We start from the raw sequence: 13,795 nt of genomic DNA, 5'->3' as shown, positions 1-13,795 counted from the left end.
CAGAACCACACCCGGCATGATCCCCAGCCAGAGCAGAGCCTTGCAAACCGTCTGAATTAGAGTGGACTTGACTCCCATGCTTTCCTAGGAGTCAGGATCTTAGGACTCTTCTAGTCATTGAAGCTCAGTCACCAGCCACACAACCCCCTGGAACCAGATGACCGGCCATTTAAGTAGCGGTGAGCATTGCGTGGATTGGATTGAAATGAGCACTTTCTTTCTAGGACACTGAACAAGAAAAAGGATGTAAACTGCTCATCTCCAAAAAGGCATCTCGTGGTGCCTTGAGACCAGAGTGGGGAAAAGCGGGGGTCCAACTCTGTGTGTTTGTTGGCCAGGACCTGTGGTGGAAAAAGTTGGGGAAAGGGGAACTGAACACTTAAAACTTCTCACCGGAAATGTTTTGTATCAATACTTTGATTCACCATAGTCAAGGGGAAATGAGGTGGTGTTCATAAATTTTCTATGCATTTCTGCAAATCTACTGGATTATTGTGATTATTCAGAGTCAAGGGGAACCCACAGCCTTATATTACACCTAGCTGCACCAGGTACTGGGCATATCACTTCTGAGAAATTTCAAAGAAGGAAGTAACGTTTCTTCTGACCTGACTTCATTTACCGTAAGGTTTGGATGTTAATTTCACAAGGCGCCGAACTAGCGGGCGGTGCCAGTTTTCCCACTCTATCCACTACTAATCTCCCTATTTCTAGTGAACAGTAAGAGAACTAAGAGAGGAAAACAAAACGTGTGACCAGGGACTGCAAAAAACTTTCCACCTTAATCATGTTCAGAGGGTCACTGACAGATATCAGAAATCTATACTGGAACAGTTGTGGACTTTCCCTCAAATCTGATGTCTCTAAGGACTTTCCTGCTGGATATCTCTGGAGCAAGAAAACATTCACTACGTGTCATTTGACAATGTTCTCAGAAGTCTTCTAGAGAAAAAGAGCTCGTTCAGAGATGCTGAAAGATCATCTTACATATCCTTGCATTCTCTTGTGAGAATATATGAAATCAGAATTTCAAGACTGACTATGACTAGAAAGAGAGCTTAGATCGGTTTTCTCTTCATATTCCGTAACATGTCAAGGAGCGGTATAAAGAAGTTTACTATTATACCAAACTTGGAGCTTCCTCCATTTGTTTTCATTTTAGGTTAGGACAAGGACGTGAACCTGGGACTTTTGATAATTCTAAGCCTTAAATTATCAAAAAGATCAAGGATTACCGTTTCCTAATGGCATTGCAAGTACATCATTACCATTCCCTCCTGAGAGGGTGACACAGAATTTCAGTAATTTCCCAGCCTAGCCTCTGAGGAAGTCCAGGTGTGGGCTGGAAGGAAAGGGAATTATATTTAAGGAAGAGCTGGTGAGGATAACTAGTGGGTGGCAGGACAGGGCTGGATGAGTGACTGCTAACATTTGAACTGTTACCATCCTGGAAACAACAGAAATGATTCACCAGGATAACCATCAGAAGAGTTGATTCATGGGGGAAAAAACAAGGTGTGAAAAATAAAAAGGAAGCGGCAGCCTCCAATACAAGAACTTGCCTTTTTAATCCTTTTGACTGTTCTGTTAATCAAAACGGACCAACTATTCTGTTAGTCTGATCATGTGGTAAGAATGTAGGCCTGAAACCGCCCTGCAAGGACCCCAGTGCAGATGTCACCAGATCACCGTGGGTATTGCAAAATATTTATTATTAAAAGGGCAGCAGGTTGCAGGGAAGAAAAAAATCGTGCGGAATTTGGAGATGACAGCATGGTTTCTAAAATGGGAATCAGATGCTTAAAGAGAAATGGTGGATCTGAGATTTTGCCCCATTTCTCTGTTTTTTCACGTCTGTGTTTCTCACAATAGAGCCCTCAGATACTGCAAATGCATTTCCTTCTAAGGTTCTTTAAGAAACAGGGGTTGATCCCTGGGTGAAAATTGTAATCTGAGTTTTATCTTCCTCTTAAAAAAAAGGGGGGAAATAGGAGACATTGAGGAAGTAATGTAAAGAATGTCTATTAATTTAAGAAGGCTGGCATATTTGGAATGCTTCTTATACTAACACTGCCTCATTGTAAGATATTAACTCCCTTCCTTACTCTACTTTTTTATTCTTCTGGTAGTGTGATAACATATCACTTCTGCTATGTGATTCTGAGAATTCTTATTCCTACAGTACCTGAGCCAAACAAGTACACTACGGAGGCTGTGGCTGTACCATCACAAGCAATTTGTTCTTATCATTATTTCTACCTTTGAACCTAAGGTTTCCTGCCTATGCCTTTGAAAGCAGGAATCGGTCCCCTTTGCATGATATGGAGATTTAGATTATTTAAACCTGTTAGTTATTAAAAGACAAATACCAGTTGGATATCCAGATTATTTTGGAAATCTATTCATAGTGGAAATCTACAAAACAAAAATCACAGATAACTACCTAATATCTGAGAAATTCTAAGGAATTGAAAATTCTGAGATAAGATGTTCAAGTCTTAGCAATGATAGTGCACTTCTCTTGGAGTCTGGCTTTTGGGTTCAGACATGGCAAATTCTGGGCTTAAGATACAGTTTTGAGACACTACAGGTTTCAAGCCATATTCCATTAACACTGCGAGTCAAATACATTTGATCCTTTAATGGGAAACCAACAAAATGGTAAAATAACTAAAAGGTAGAAGGAAAAAATGTTTGTGGAAGAAGATAACGATGGAATGGTGTGAATGTTTAGAGAATAACCATTTCAATAAAACATATAAACCAAACTGAAATTTGGAAAATAATGAAGTTGATGCCCTTGCTGTTACACTGTGTAAAAATATTTTCCGAATGGCTCATGCAAAAAGATAGAGAATTTTGCTTCATTTCTGGTGTTAAACTGTTCATATTTTAACTTCTAAGTTGCCTTGTAATTGAGACTGTATTTGATCACAAAAACCAAATATTTATTACAGATGCATCTGTATCAGCAATTAAAAAATAAATAAGTAAAGGTGATACTGTAGAAGGTGAAGCTCGTATAACCTGCACTGGAAATTTGTTCATTAGCTTGCTGACAAAAGAAGGATGGAAGAACTCAGCCTACATAGGATCTATTATTTATTGATTTCAGTCCCAAATATACCAAGTACTATTTTCTCACAAGGCAAGATGCTAAGCAGTACTGCAGATACCAAGTTATGGCAGAGTTCCTGCTCTAAAAGACTTTACCAAAAATAAATAGTATTTCTTAAGCAAATATTTTATGCCAAGGTCAAGTGCCAACAGAACTCCACACTTGGGGGTTCAAATAAATCTCAAAAGAAGTAAATACAAGAGATTCAAATGAATCTGAAACAAAGTTCACAGAATTAGAGGAGGTGATATACACAGAGCACTTAGTACATGTGACAGGCTCACATATGTTAAGGACTCCATTCCCCAGTCAAAAACCCAAGCCCTCAGACTTCTTCACTGCAGTTCCTATGCCCCCAAACTTTAATTTTCCATCCTGAATGTGTTTGAAACCTTGTGCATTTAAAGAGGTGGAGACAGGACAGTCATCTTATTGACCTTTAAATCCACAAACTCTGAATCATTCTATGTAATAAGAGCATAGTTCAAGTCCTACAATGTACTTTTGAATGACTGGAAACTGGTTATCTACTCTACTTTAATCACTGCTGTTAGGTGGTTTGGCCCTTGTTCCATTTTCCAATGGTTCAGTAGTTAAAATGTGGGTAGTTCAGAGGTTAGTTAAAAACTGTGATATGTGGGATATAGTTCAGAGACTGTCCTTGATAGGTTGAGTGGGAGAAGACTGTAGATACGAAAGAAAATTGAAGGGAGCCTCCCACAGCACACATCTTCCACTTTCTGGAGTTGAAGTTATAGGTGTTTCTAGAAAGAAAATTACACTGTAGTGTAACTAAAAAACAGACCAGGGGCACCTGGGTGGCTCAGTCCATTAAGCCTCCGACTTCGGCTCAGCTCGCCATCTTGCGGTTTGTGAGTTCGAGCCCCTCATCAGGCTCTGTGCTGACAGCTCAGGGCCTGGAGCCTGTTTCAGATTCTGTGTCTCCCTCTCTCTCTGCCCCTCCCCACTCACGCTCCGTCTCTGAATAATAAATAAACATTAAAAAAATAAAAAAACAAAACAAACACAGACCAAAGATCCTGGAATCAAAAGAGCTAAGTTCCATTTGAGCTCAGCTAGCTGTTAATCCTTCCACAAGTAACATCACTGAACCTCATTTTTCTCCTCATACCGGATGTATATCTCAGAAAACTGTTTTGATGATTGAATGCTATAACAAATAAAAGCACTTTATATGCTGCGAAACACCATATAAAATTAATATTTTGGGAGGTGGGAAGAAATTAAGTATATACCTCCACGTACTCAAGCCAACATTGCCCCGGAAAAAGCAAATGTGAAAAGAAAATGTCTCCTTCGTATGTTTGAATCCGTCTGTAGGCTTTACTGGCTTTGACAAGGACAAGGTGTCCTCACTCTTGTGACACCCTTTCTGGAGCCACTGTCTGGAAGGTCTTTCTAATTCAGGCCACACCACTGTGTCAGATAGTGTTAAAAAAATCTTTTCATCTATCTGCCCCTTTATCTATCAAATAAGAGTATCAGCTGCCCTGCCTGTTTGAAAGAACACACTGGAAAACATTTCCAGGTACTGAGAAAGGCTCTTAGAATGACAAGGCCTAAATACCTGCCACCATGCACCACAATTTAATTCTAAGTAGTACTGTTTCGTGGACTCGATTAGTAATGTTTTCGAGATGCCTCTGAACGATCTGTCGCTTCGTTTTTTATAAGTCAAGGCAGGAAAGACATTACATCATGTTACTGAAAATAAAAGCAGCTCCGAGAGTCTAAATCAAGGACACGGGGCTACCGGAACCCAGGTTCCTAATGCCTGATTCTCCTCCACGGAAAAACCTGGCTAAGTTTTTCTTTTTCACAAATAACTGCGAGGTGCGGGACTTGGGCAAATGCAGAGGCAGAGCCGAGACGCCAAACCTGTTCTTGGCGGGAGGTGGGGAGTGGCGGAGTTGTCTGGGGTCAGGGAAGCGGCTTTGGCCACCTATTTTGTCGAGGGTCCAGGCACAGCATCCGGCCTTAAAGGTTCTGAAAAGCCGGAGCCCCTCCAACCTCGGCCTCGAGGGCTGCCGGCCTCCAGGTGCCACGGTGACTGAGGGTTCTGGAGGCTTGGCCTGGCTAACCTGTCTCTTCCTACACCCAAGTGGGGCCAGGCGGCTCCCTCCAGCCACAGATCTGTGCGTCCCTGGGCAAGACACCCTAGTAGCACTCAGGGGTGGGAACATTCCTCCCGATTCCTAGAAGGCCGACTTAGCCCAAAGGCACCCTAGATACGAAACATAGGAACGTGGAATCCGGGAGGGCCTAAACGAGCCTCTACAACGCCGAAATGGGGGGTAAGGAAGACAGAACGAGGACGGAGGGGGGGAGGGGCGCAACAACCTTCGCGGCCATTTTGTCCTCGCTCCACTTCCGTCTTCGCTCCCGGGCTGCCGGGGCCGGACCCCTCCCTTCAGGCCCTGCGCGCGTCCTCCCCCGGTTGCGCGTCGATCCAGATTGCGGCTAGTGCCGCTGTCATTGGCTGGTTCCAAAATTGCCCGCCCCTCTTCCTCCACCTCCTTCCGTCCGCTCCCGCCCGCGCTGACGGGGAGCGCATGCGCAGAAGCGGATGCACCCCCCCCCCCCCCCCCGACCGGCCCGGCCCCCCGCGCCTGGGGTGACTGAGGACTCCCGCGCGCGGGCTCTCACGGCTCCACCCTCCCTTTCCCCGGGGCCGTTCGGAGAGCGGGGGCGAGAATGAAAGTTCCAGAACGCTGCGGTGAGTGCGTCATCGCGAGGTGGGGTGGGATGGGGGCGGGAGTGGGCGAGGCCCGAGGGTAGAGCCGGCTTAGTCATTGGGGCTCACAGAGATGGCCGCGTGCCCATTGGTCGAGGAAGTCATGATGGGCAGCCGGCAGGGGTGGGCCCCTTCTGGAAGGTTCTGAGGCAGGGTATAAGAGACAGGGTGGCGGGCGGAAACCGGCCTCATTCAACGCGGCGTTAGCTCTCCCGGTAGCTGTTTCTTTGGCAAGCGGGGCCGGGCCCATCCTGAAGGTAAGGCCTGTCTTCTGAGCTTTTGGGAGTTTCTAAGAAACGTGCAACCTACCACCGGGCTGGTCGGGATTGCAGAGGCCCAGACGCTTCTGATCATTTTCTTGTAGGTGGGGGGGCCCCCCAGGCCCCTGCCCGCCTGGGGCGCGCTCCTTACGGGGAGGCGGCGGACCTGGCCTTGCGGGCAAGCGGGACGTGGGCTGCAGGCCGTGATGGTCGCCGCGGGGTCAGGGCGGTGCCCGCGGGGAGGGCTGGGCGTGGGCCGCATCCGTTTGCGGGGCACGGGAAGTCCAGCCGGCCCCCTGGAGCGGACCCTTCCCTAGGCTCTCAAAAAGAGGAAGCCGCTTTTGGCACGGGCCCAACGTGGGGGGGAGGGGGCTTATGAGCACGCCACGCAGGCCGTATTGTGTTGGCTCCGGAGCACGGGGTGGGGGGTGGGGTTGGAGAAGGGTGCGCTGTGAGTCGAGGCCACGTGCTCCTGTCGCAGACCCTCCGGGCAGGTGCTTGATTCAGGGCCGGACTCGCCCGCGGTTGGCACGGTAACACCCCGTTTGCAGCATTTTTCGCTCTGGCCCTCCCGCGTGGTTTCCTCCGACAAGGGCAGTGTTTCTTGGGGGGAGGTGCTGAGTGTAATCTTCTTCCCAAAGTGTCCATACCTGATAGCTTGAGGAGCAGGAAGCGTTTCCAAGTGTTGGTGTTTTTTAGGAAACCCTGGGTTTTTTTTTCTTCCAGCAACTATGTCTAAGGGACCTGCAGTTGGCATTGATCTTGGCACCACCTACTCCTGTGTGGGTGTTTTCCAGCACGGGAAAGTGGAAATAATTGCCAACGATCAGGGAAACCGAACCACCCCAAGTTATGTCGCCTTTACTGACACCGAACGATTGATCGGTGATGCTGCAAAGAATCAAGTTGCAATGAACCCCACCAACACAGTTTTTGGTAAGCTGTTAATTGTGAGCAACATGCCTTGAGTTTTAAGTGGTGTAGACTGAATGAGAAAGTTCAAAGTTTATCAATCTGAGGTAGCCATGAAAGTTTTGAAAATAGGAAAAGCCTTTTTAAGAATTTACCTGGTAATTTTGTACTCTTAAATGCTAAAAATAGGGTACCAGATTAGAAAATCTGAGCAATTCTGCCAGAGAGAACTTGAGTCCATTTGACTAATCTGAAGTTTGGTTGCTAGGTCTCTGATCTTCACATTTCAGTAATGGTGTACTAGGGTTCTTACTTGGTAGATGCAATGTAACACTTGACCTGATAAACTTCTTTAGATGCCAAACGCCTGATTGGACGTAGATTCGACGACGCTGTTGTCCAATCTGATATGAAGCATTGGCCCTTCATGGTGGTGAATGATGCCGGCAGGCCCAAGGTCCAAGTAGAATACAAGGGAGAGACCAAAAGTTTCTATCCAGAGGAAGTATCTTCTATGGTTTTGACAAAGATGAAGGAAATCGCAGAGGCTTACCTTGGGAAGGTGAGTAGCCTGCTAATCCTAGAGACCACGTGGCTGGAAGTTGCAGCATTATGCACTAGATTCCCTGATGAATTCATGCATGGGGTTTTGCTTGAAGGATACACATTAGTAATCTGACTGCCTTATCTTTAGAAAGCATGTGATTGCTATCTTCAGTACACGCAGAAGTAGACGGAGATGGGAGTATTGCTGGATTTATGAACTGATCTCTAACATGGTTTTGTTTTTTCTATATTTCTAGACTGTTACTAATGCTGTAGTCACAGTACCTGCCTATTTTAACGATTCTCAGCGTCAGGCTACCAAAGATGCTGGAACTATTGCCGGTCTTAATGTACTTCGAATCATCAATGAGCCAACAGCTGCTGCTATCGCTTACGGCTTAGACAAAAAGGTATGTCTCCTTTGTGGAGCTGGGATTCGTTTAACGACTGACTTGAGCCATTGGAGATTTGGATGAGTAATCACCTTGTATTCTAATTGCAGGTTGGAGCCGAGAGGAATGTGCTGATCTTTGACTTGGGAGGTGGCACTTTTGATGTGTCAATCCTCACTATCGAAGACGGGATCTTTGAGGTCAAATCTACTGCTGGAGACACCCACTTAGGTGGAGAAGACTTTGACAACCGAATGGTAAACCATTTTATTGCGGAGTTCAAGCGCAAACACAAGAAGGACATCAGTGAGAATAAGAGGGCGGTCCGTCGCCTCCGTACCGCTTGCGAGCGCGCCAAGCGTACGCTTTCTTCCAGCACCCAGGCCAGTATTGAGATTGATTCTCTATACGAAGGAATCGACTTCTATACCTCTATTACTCGTGCCCGGTTTGAAGAATTAAACGCTGACCTGTTCCGTGGCACGCTGGACCCTGTAGAGAAAGCCCTTCGGGATGCCAAGCTAGACAAGTCTCAGATCCACGATATTGTCTTGGTGGGCGGCTCTACGCGTATCCCCAAGATTCAGAAACTTCTACAAGACTTTTTCAATGGGAAGGAACTGAATAAGAGCATCAACCCTGATGAGGCTGTCGCTTACGGTGCAGGTAATAATCCCACTATTCGAATTAAATGGTTCTAACAGGTGGTCTTGAAAGCCCCACGCTGACTCGCTATGATGAGTGATTCTTAAACATTCGTAGTTTCCACCAAAAGCTTAAGCTGATGATGGTCTAACTTCCTTGGATGTCTGAGCGATAGACGTTTGTTAGGTAACGAGGTTGGTTTTATTTTATTTTTTTTTTTAATTAAACGTTTTTGTTTTAGCTGTGCAGGCAGCCATCCTTTCTGGAGACAAATCTGAAAATGTTCAAGATTTGCTGCTGTTGGATGTCACTCCCCTTTCTCTCGGCATTGAAACCGCTGGCGGAGTCATGACTGTTCTCATCAAGCGCAATACTACCATTCCTACCAAACAGACCCAAACCTTCACTACCTACTCTGACAACCAGCCTGGTGTGCTCATTCAGGTATGTTTTACTGTATTGGTACCGATTCAGTTATGCTTCAGGTCCTATGAGATTTTGGGAAGACTTGTCCTGCTATGATGATCGATTCCAAAACCATTCGTAGTTTCCACCAGAAGTCTTGTGTTGGCCAATTCCTTCCTTGGATGTCTGAGCGAGGTCTTTCCTGGTTGACCTGAACGTCTGTAAACTGGTACGCTGTGATGCTTGCAACTCCTTAGTAATTCTCATTTCCTACCAAGGTTTATGAAGGTGAGCGTGCCATGACCAAGGATAACAACCTACTGGGCAAGTTTGAACTCACAGGCATACCTCCTGCCCCCCGTGGCGTTCCTCAGATCGAGGTCACCTTTGATATTGATGCTAATGGCATTCTCAATGTCTCTGCTGTGGATAAGAGCACAGGAAAAGAGAATAAGATCACCATCACAAACGACAAAGGTAGGCACAACTTTGGCACTTTTTCCTTTGTCTTAAAAGATCGGGTCTGGGGTCATAGGGACCATAGATCTTATAAAATCTGTCCAAGGGCATTGAACCCAAGGGCTTGCTTCTAATGGATTTGGAGCATTAACGGTTAAGGTTGGCAGGATAACTGAAGGTTCAATGTCAAAAGTTCTGTCTAAAAGACCAGTTAACTTCCACAGGTCGCTTGAGCAAGGAAGACATTGAGCGCATGGTCCAGGAAGCTGAGAAGTACAAAGCTGAAGATGAGAAGCAGCGAGACAAGGTGTCCTCCAAGAATTCCCTTGAATCTTACGCATTCAATATGAAAGCAACTGTCGAAGATGAAAAGCTTCAGGGTAAAATCAACGATGAGGACAAACAGAAGATTCTGGACAAGTGTAATGAGATCATCAACTGGCTGGATAAGAACCAGGTTTGTTATTTCTAATAAATTGGGAGTGGGGAGGGTATGGGGTTTCAGCAAGATTAGATGGGATTTTACGATACAAATCGGTCACAGTGATGAATGGTCCATACATTCGCGGTTTCCACCAGAACTTCAGGTGTTGGCAACTTAGATTCCTTCCTTGGATGTCTGAGTGACCCAAGAGTACATTGGTAATTAAGACTCCTATGTGACGGTAGGTCTTTGCATTTTAGGAACATCAGGTTGACTTGGTAGGAAGTTTCCTCCTTTGAGGAACCTATAGTAAAGAATTGTTTTTTCTTCTTCAGACTGCAGAAAAAGAAGAATTCGAGCATCAGCAGAAAGAGCTGGAGAAGGTCTGCAATCCCATCATTACGAAGCTGTACCAGAGTGCAGGAGGCATGCCTGGAGGAATGCCTGGAGGCTTCCCTGGTGGTGGAGCTCCCCCCTCTGGTGGTGCCTCCTCCGGGCCCACCATTGAAGAGGTTGATTAAGCCAACCTGAGCATAGGTCTAGCATTGTTCCACACAAAACATTTGAAGGACCCAAATTTGTAGCAAATTCCATGGCAGTGAAGTTGAGCTGCTATAGTTAATAAAACTGGGCATTCTTGATACTTGAATATGGAATATGTGCACAAGGAAAGGAAATACAACATTGCACTTTATAAGCACTGTATTGTTAAGTGGAAAATGCAATGTCTTAAATAAAACTGTATTTAAAATTGGCACCATATGATTGTCTTGAGTCTATACAAGGGCAGCAGGCATTTTTGGTTTGGGGCTGGATGGATATTTGGCTAACTGCAAATCACACAAAATAGTATTTGGGCAGTTCTGTCTTTCAAAAGAAGCCTCGGGTTAATGAATTCATGTTAATGTTGTATTTGGGGTTTGAGATTTAATAGTAAGTGAACTTTGAATTTGCAGATTTTTCAGTGTTGGGAGAACTGTTAATGGGAAGGAAGTATTAAAAATATCAGAAGGGGTTTTTGTGCTTGGATGGTCAGTCTGAACAGTGAAATAGTCCGGAAGTAGCATTAAGCATGTGAAACTGACCCACGTGGAACTGTAAAGCCCTGCGCCAGCACGTTTGATAATGGTTCTGTTCCTTTTTCTCACCTTGGCTGGGTGGGAACTTGAAGGGGGGGTGGCAGTGGAGTTTGAGGAGGGTAGGGTTTATTTACCCATAGAATCAAACCATGAGCATCTAATTCTGACTTTAATACCTAAACTCCGATTAACCTTCAGGGACTTAGCTGAACAAACATTGCTACATTTCCACTTAAATCCACTCAACTGGATTGCCTTTATGTGATCCTGGTTTTGGAGCAAAGCTGTACATGCGTGGCCTTGGTTCTTGAGGAATGTTAGCCAACATGTTGGGCTACCCAAAAAGTGCTGCCAGGAATTTCCAAAATGTCCTTGTGTGCAATGTATAGATAGCTCTGTCCTGAGAACCCTCAAGTAAGGAAACAGGTAAGGGGATTGTTCCCCACAGTGCCTGGTGACATACCTGCCATCTGGTGGTCAGGTTAGGAGAAACCTGTGTGTTGGCGAGGTCTTAATGCTCCCAGTGGAACAGTCCAACTTTAAGATCTGCTTGGCATCTTTCCCTGCCTTTATAGAATTGTTGGTTCCTGGGTGACCCCTGTTATGACAGTTAATATTAGGATTTCAGTGGTAATTGCAGAATGATCTTCGTTTAGTTCAGTGAGTATAGTGAAGATGTTTAGCAGTCTTCAGTTTTTCTCTAAATGAGGTTATTACTACATGGACTTCACTACATAGTGATTTATGGCCATGCCCATGTAGTGCTTGGGAGTCTACAGGAGACTTGGGGTACCATATGTGATTTATATTTATTTTCCCTTAGCTTATCCAAAATTTGAAAGCAATGCGTGATCCTTGGGAAAGGCCCAGGGTGGAGTATTTATATAATTTGGTTTCTCAATCGGACTTGTTTCAGTCCCTTTTTGTTACTGCATTCTTTATGAACTGGAACAAAACTCTGACTTGAGATCTCAAAAAGGAACAGTAGTATAATCAGTGGAACAAACAGATTGAAAAGTGGTGGCAGTCCCTTTATGCAAATGGGAGAAGCCATACCTGTGCTAGGGCAAATAACGGGGCTTTGTCGAGAAGGTGGAAATTAACTCTGCTAGAATTAAAATTAATCTGCATAAGGTGGTGTTTACAGTTGACACAGATTGAGTTGCATTGATTTCAAGTTGCACGGTAGGAGAGCAGATCGAAATATTCAAATAATGATCGGCTTTATTCCAAAACCTGTATTTTTTGCTCCATTACCATGGTGAGTTCTGAAACTGGCTCCTTTCAACAGAGAGCATCTGGGATTCATACTGGAAAGCATATTTTCTTAAAGGAGTTTCATAATCTTGGTCCTCAAAACACATGCAATTGTGTACTTAATAACTTGGTCCCAATATTCATCTGAGCATTTTTTGAAAACATTCTTTTTATTTTTGACAGAGACAGAGCATGAGCGGGGGAGGGGCAGAGAGAGGGTGACAGAATCTGAAGCAGGCTCCAGGCTCCAAGCTCTGAGCTGTCAGTACAGAGCCTGACACAGGGCCTGAACCCACAGACTGAGATCGTGACCTGAGACGAAGTCAGACGCTCAACCGACTGAGCACCCAGGCGCCCTCATCTGAGCCTTTATTTGAGTTCATGGTCAGCGTCGTCCCCCCACCCCGCCCCAATGCTTTGGGTATTCAGTTGGAGATTCGTCTTTAGCAAGTGGCAGTCAGCAGTCTGGGCGTTTGAGAAGCACAGTGATTCAAATCAACTTTTGTTTTTGTGATTAATTAGGTTCCTGCTGTGCAAGAAACCTGGTTTGTGGGTATAGATACAAAAGCTGGTAAAAATGTGTTTCAGCCTTATGTGTCTGTAGGATAGCAGGCGAGAGTGACTGAAGATAAATTGGTAACTCCAAAGTAACAAAGTATAAAATGGCATGCTTGCAGGAAAACTCTGGCAAGAAGAATGCTTAGAAGATGGAGAGAAGGTGGACCTAAGGAAGAAACGGTAGTGTTTACCACTTACATTCAGTTTAGAGTTAACAGGTAGCTTCCACTTTTCCTACTTTTTTTAAACAACCTCCTAGGGGAAGGATGGGTGGATGGTCAGCTGTGCACTCGTAAATCTATATAGGGTGGCAAAGGCAATTTTACTAATGGTGATTTGGGGTTGTGGTTATAAGCGGTAACATCATGGTGCTTGATGGCTGGTTCCTAAATTTTGCACAGGATCCCACTGGACTGGGGAGAGGGAGCAAAAAATGCACTGTTCCTCCCATCTCCACCTTTTTAAGAGTTAATGTCGGTTTCAGCTAAATGTATTTGGCAATAGCTGAAGTTTTTAGTCAACAGTAATTGTTAAACTACTGAGGGCGTAGTTTTTATCTGTAAAGCCACAGCAAGACATTTACTTTCAACAGCATTAATATTTATATACTTAAAACAGTACAAAATAGCGTGGTAATACTTGCAAACAGTCCTTTGCTCAAACAATATTTATGGAGTACATGTAATTTTCCAGGTCCTCTACTTTCATAGGAAAAACAGCCTTTTGGATTCTGGTAAGGTAGCGTGGAGTGATGGTGGAACATAAGTAGGAAAAAAGTTCAGAATTTTCATTGGTGGGGTGGGGTCTGCATATGGGTGTAAGGGCCTCTTTGCCCACTAGATGGCAGTAGCTATTTAGAAAGCAACTGCAAAGGGTAGGTGAAGAAAGTACAGGTCTTGCCTAACCCGAAGCATAGCAAGTGCTGAGGAAGAAAGCCCCGTGTATTCACATTCGTGTTCTAGGTAAAGTATTTCCTGGTTGGGGT

General features: G+C 44.9%; 2 protein-coding genes and 2 non-coding genes across 4 annotated transcripts in view; all 4 read left to right on the top strand.

The window, feature by feature from the left end:
- The window catches only part of LOC122199661 (CXADR like membrane protein), a 97,437-nt gene extending 93,457 nt beyond the window's left edge, over window positions 1–3,980 (top strand). The window contains 1 exon segment of the mRNA XM_042904915.1: window positions 3–3,980. Within this exon segment, the coding sequence (XP_042760849.1) occupies window positions 3–55 (53 nt within the window). The 3' untranslated portion in view covers window positions 56–3,980.
- Window positions 3,981–6,023: 2,043 nt separating this feature from the next.
- HSPA8 (heat shock protein family A (Hsp70) member 8) lies at window positions 6,024–10,676 on the top strand. The gene is made up of 9 exons (XM_042905316.1): window positions 6,024–6,130; window positions 6,860–7,069; window positions 7,402–7,607; window positions 7,849–8,001; window positions 8,094–8,649; window positions 8,870–9,072; window positions 9,312–9,510; window positions 9,717–9,949; window positions 10,252–10,676. Exons 2-9 carry the CDS (start codon window positions 6,865–6,867, stop codon window positions 10,435–10,437), a joined length of 1,941 nt encoding a protein of 646 aa, XP_042761250.1. The 5' UTR covers window positions 6,024–6,130; window positions 6,860–6,864; the 3' UTR covers window positions 10,438–10,676.
- Window positions 8,713–8,800, top strand: LOC122201584. Its single transcript, XR_006194265.1, has one exon. It is a non-coding gene; the product is annotated as a small nucleolar RNA SNORD14 (small nucleolar RNA).
- On the top strand, window positions 9,142–9,227 carry LOC122201585. The gene has a single exon (XR_006194266.1). It is a non-coding gene; the product is annotated as a small nucleolar RNA SNORD14 (small nucleolar RNA).
- Window positions 10,677–13,795: the final 3,119 nt, after the last annotated feature.

Source organism: Panthera leo, chromosome D1 (genome assembly GCF_018350215.1).
Source record: "Panthera leo isolate Ple1 chromosome D1, P.leo_Ple1_pat1.1, whole genome shotgun sequence".
Classification (NCBI taxonomy): domain Eukaryota; kingdom Metazoa; phylum Chordata; class Mammalia; order Carnivora; family Felidae; genus Panthera; species Panthera leo.
The sequence above is the reverse complement of the archived record's forward strand: the minus strand, read 5'-3'. Positions and strand labels throughout refer to the sequence as shown.

Excerpts from the sequence above, each read along its gene's own strand:
- HSPA8 (XM_042905316.1), top strand. The coding sequence starts at position 6,865 with ATGTCTAAGGGACCTGCAGTTGGCATTGATCTTGGCACCACCTACTCC. Across the intron at positions 8,002-8,093 it reads CTTACGGCTTAGACAAAAAG|GTTGGAGCCGAGAGGAATGT; the intron begins GTATGTCTCCTT and ends TTCTAATTGCAG. Across the intron at positions 8,650-8,869 it reads GGCTGTCGCTTACGGTGCAG|CTGTGCAGGCAGCCATCCTT; the intron begins GTAATAATCCCA and ends TTTTTGTTTTAG.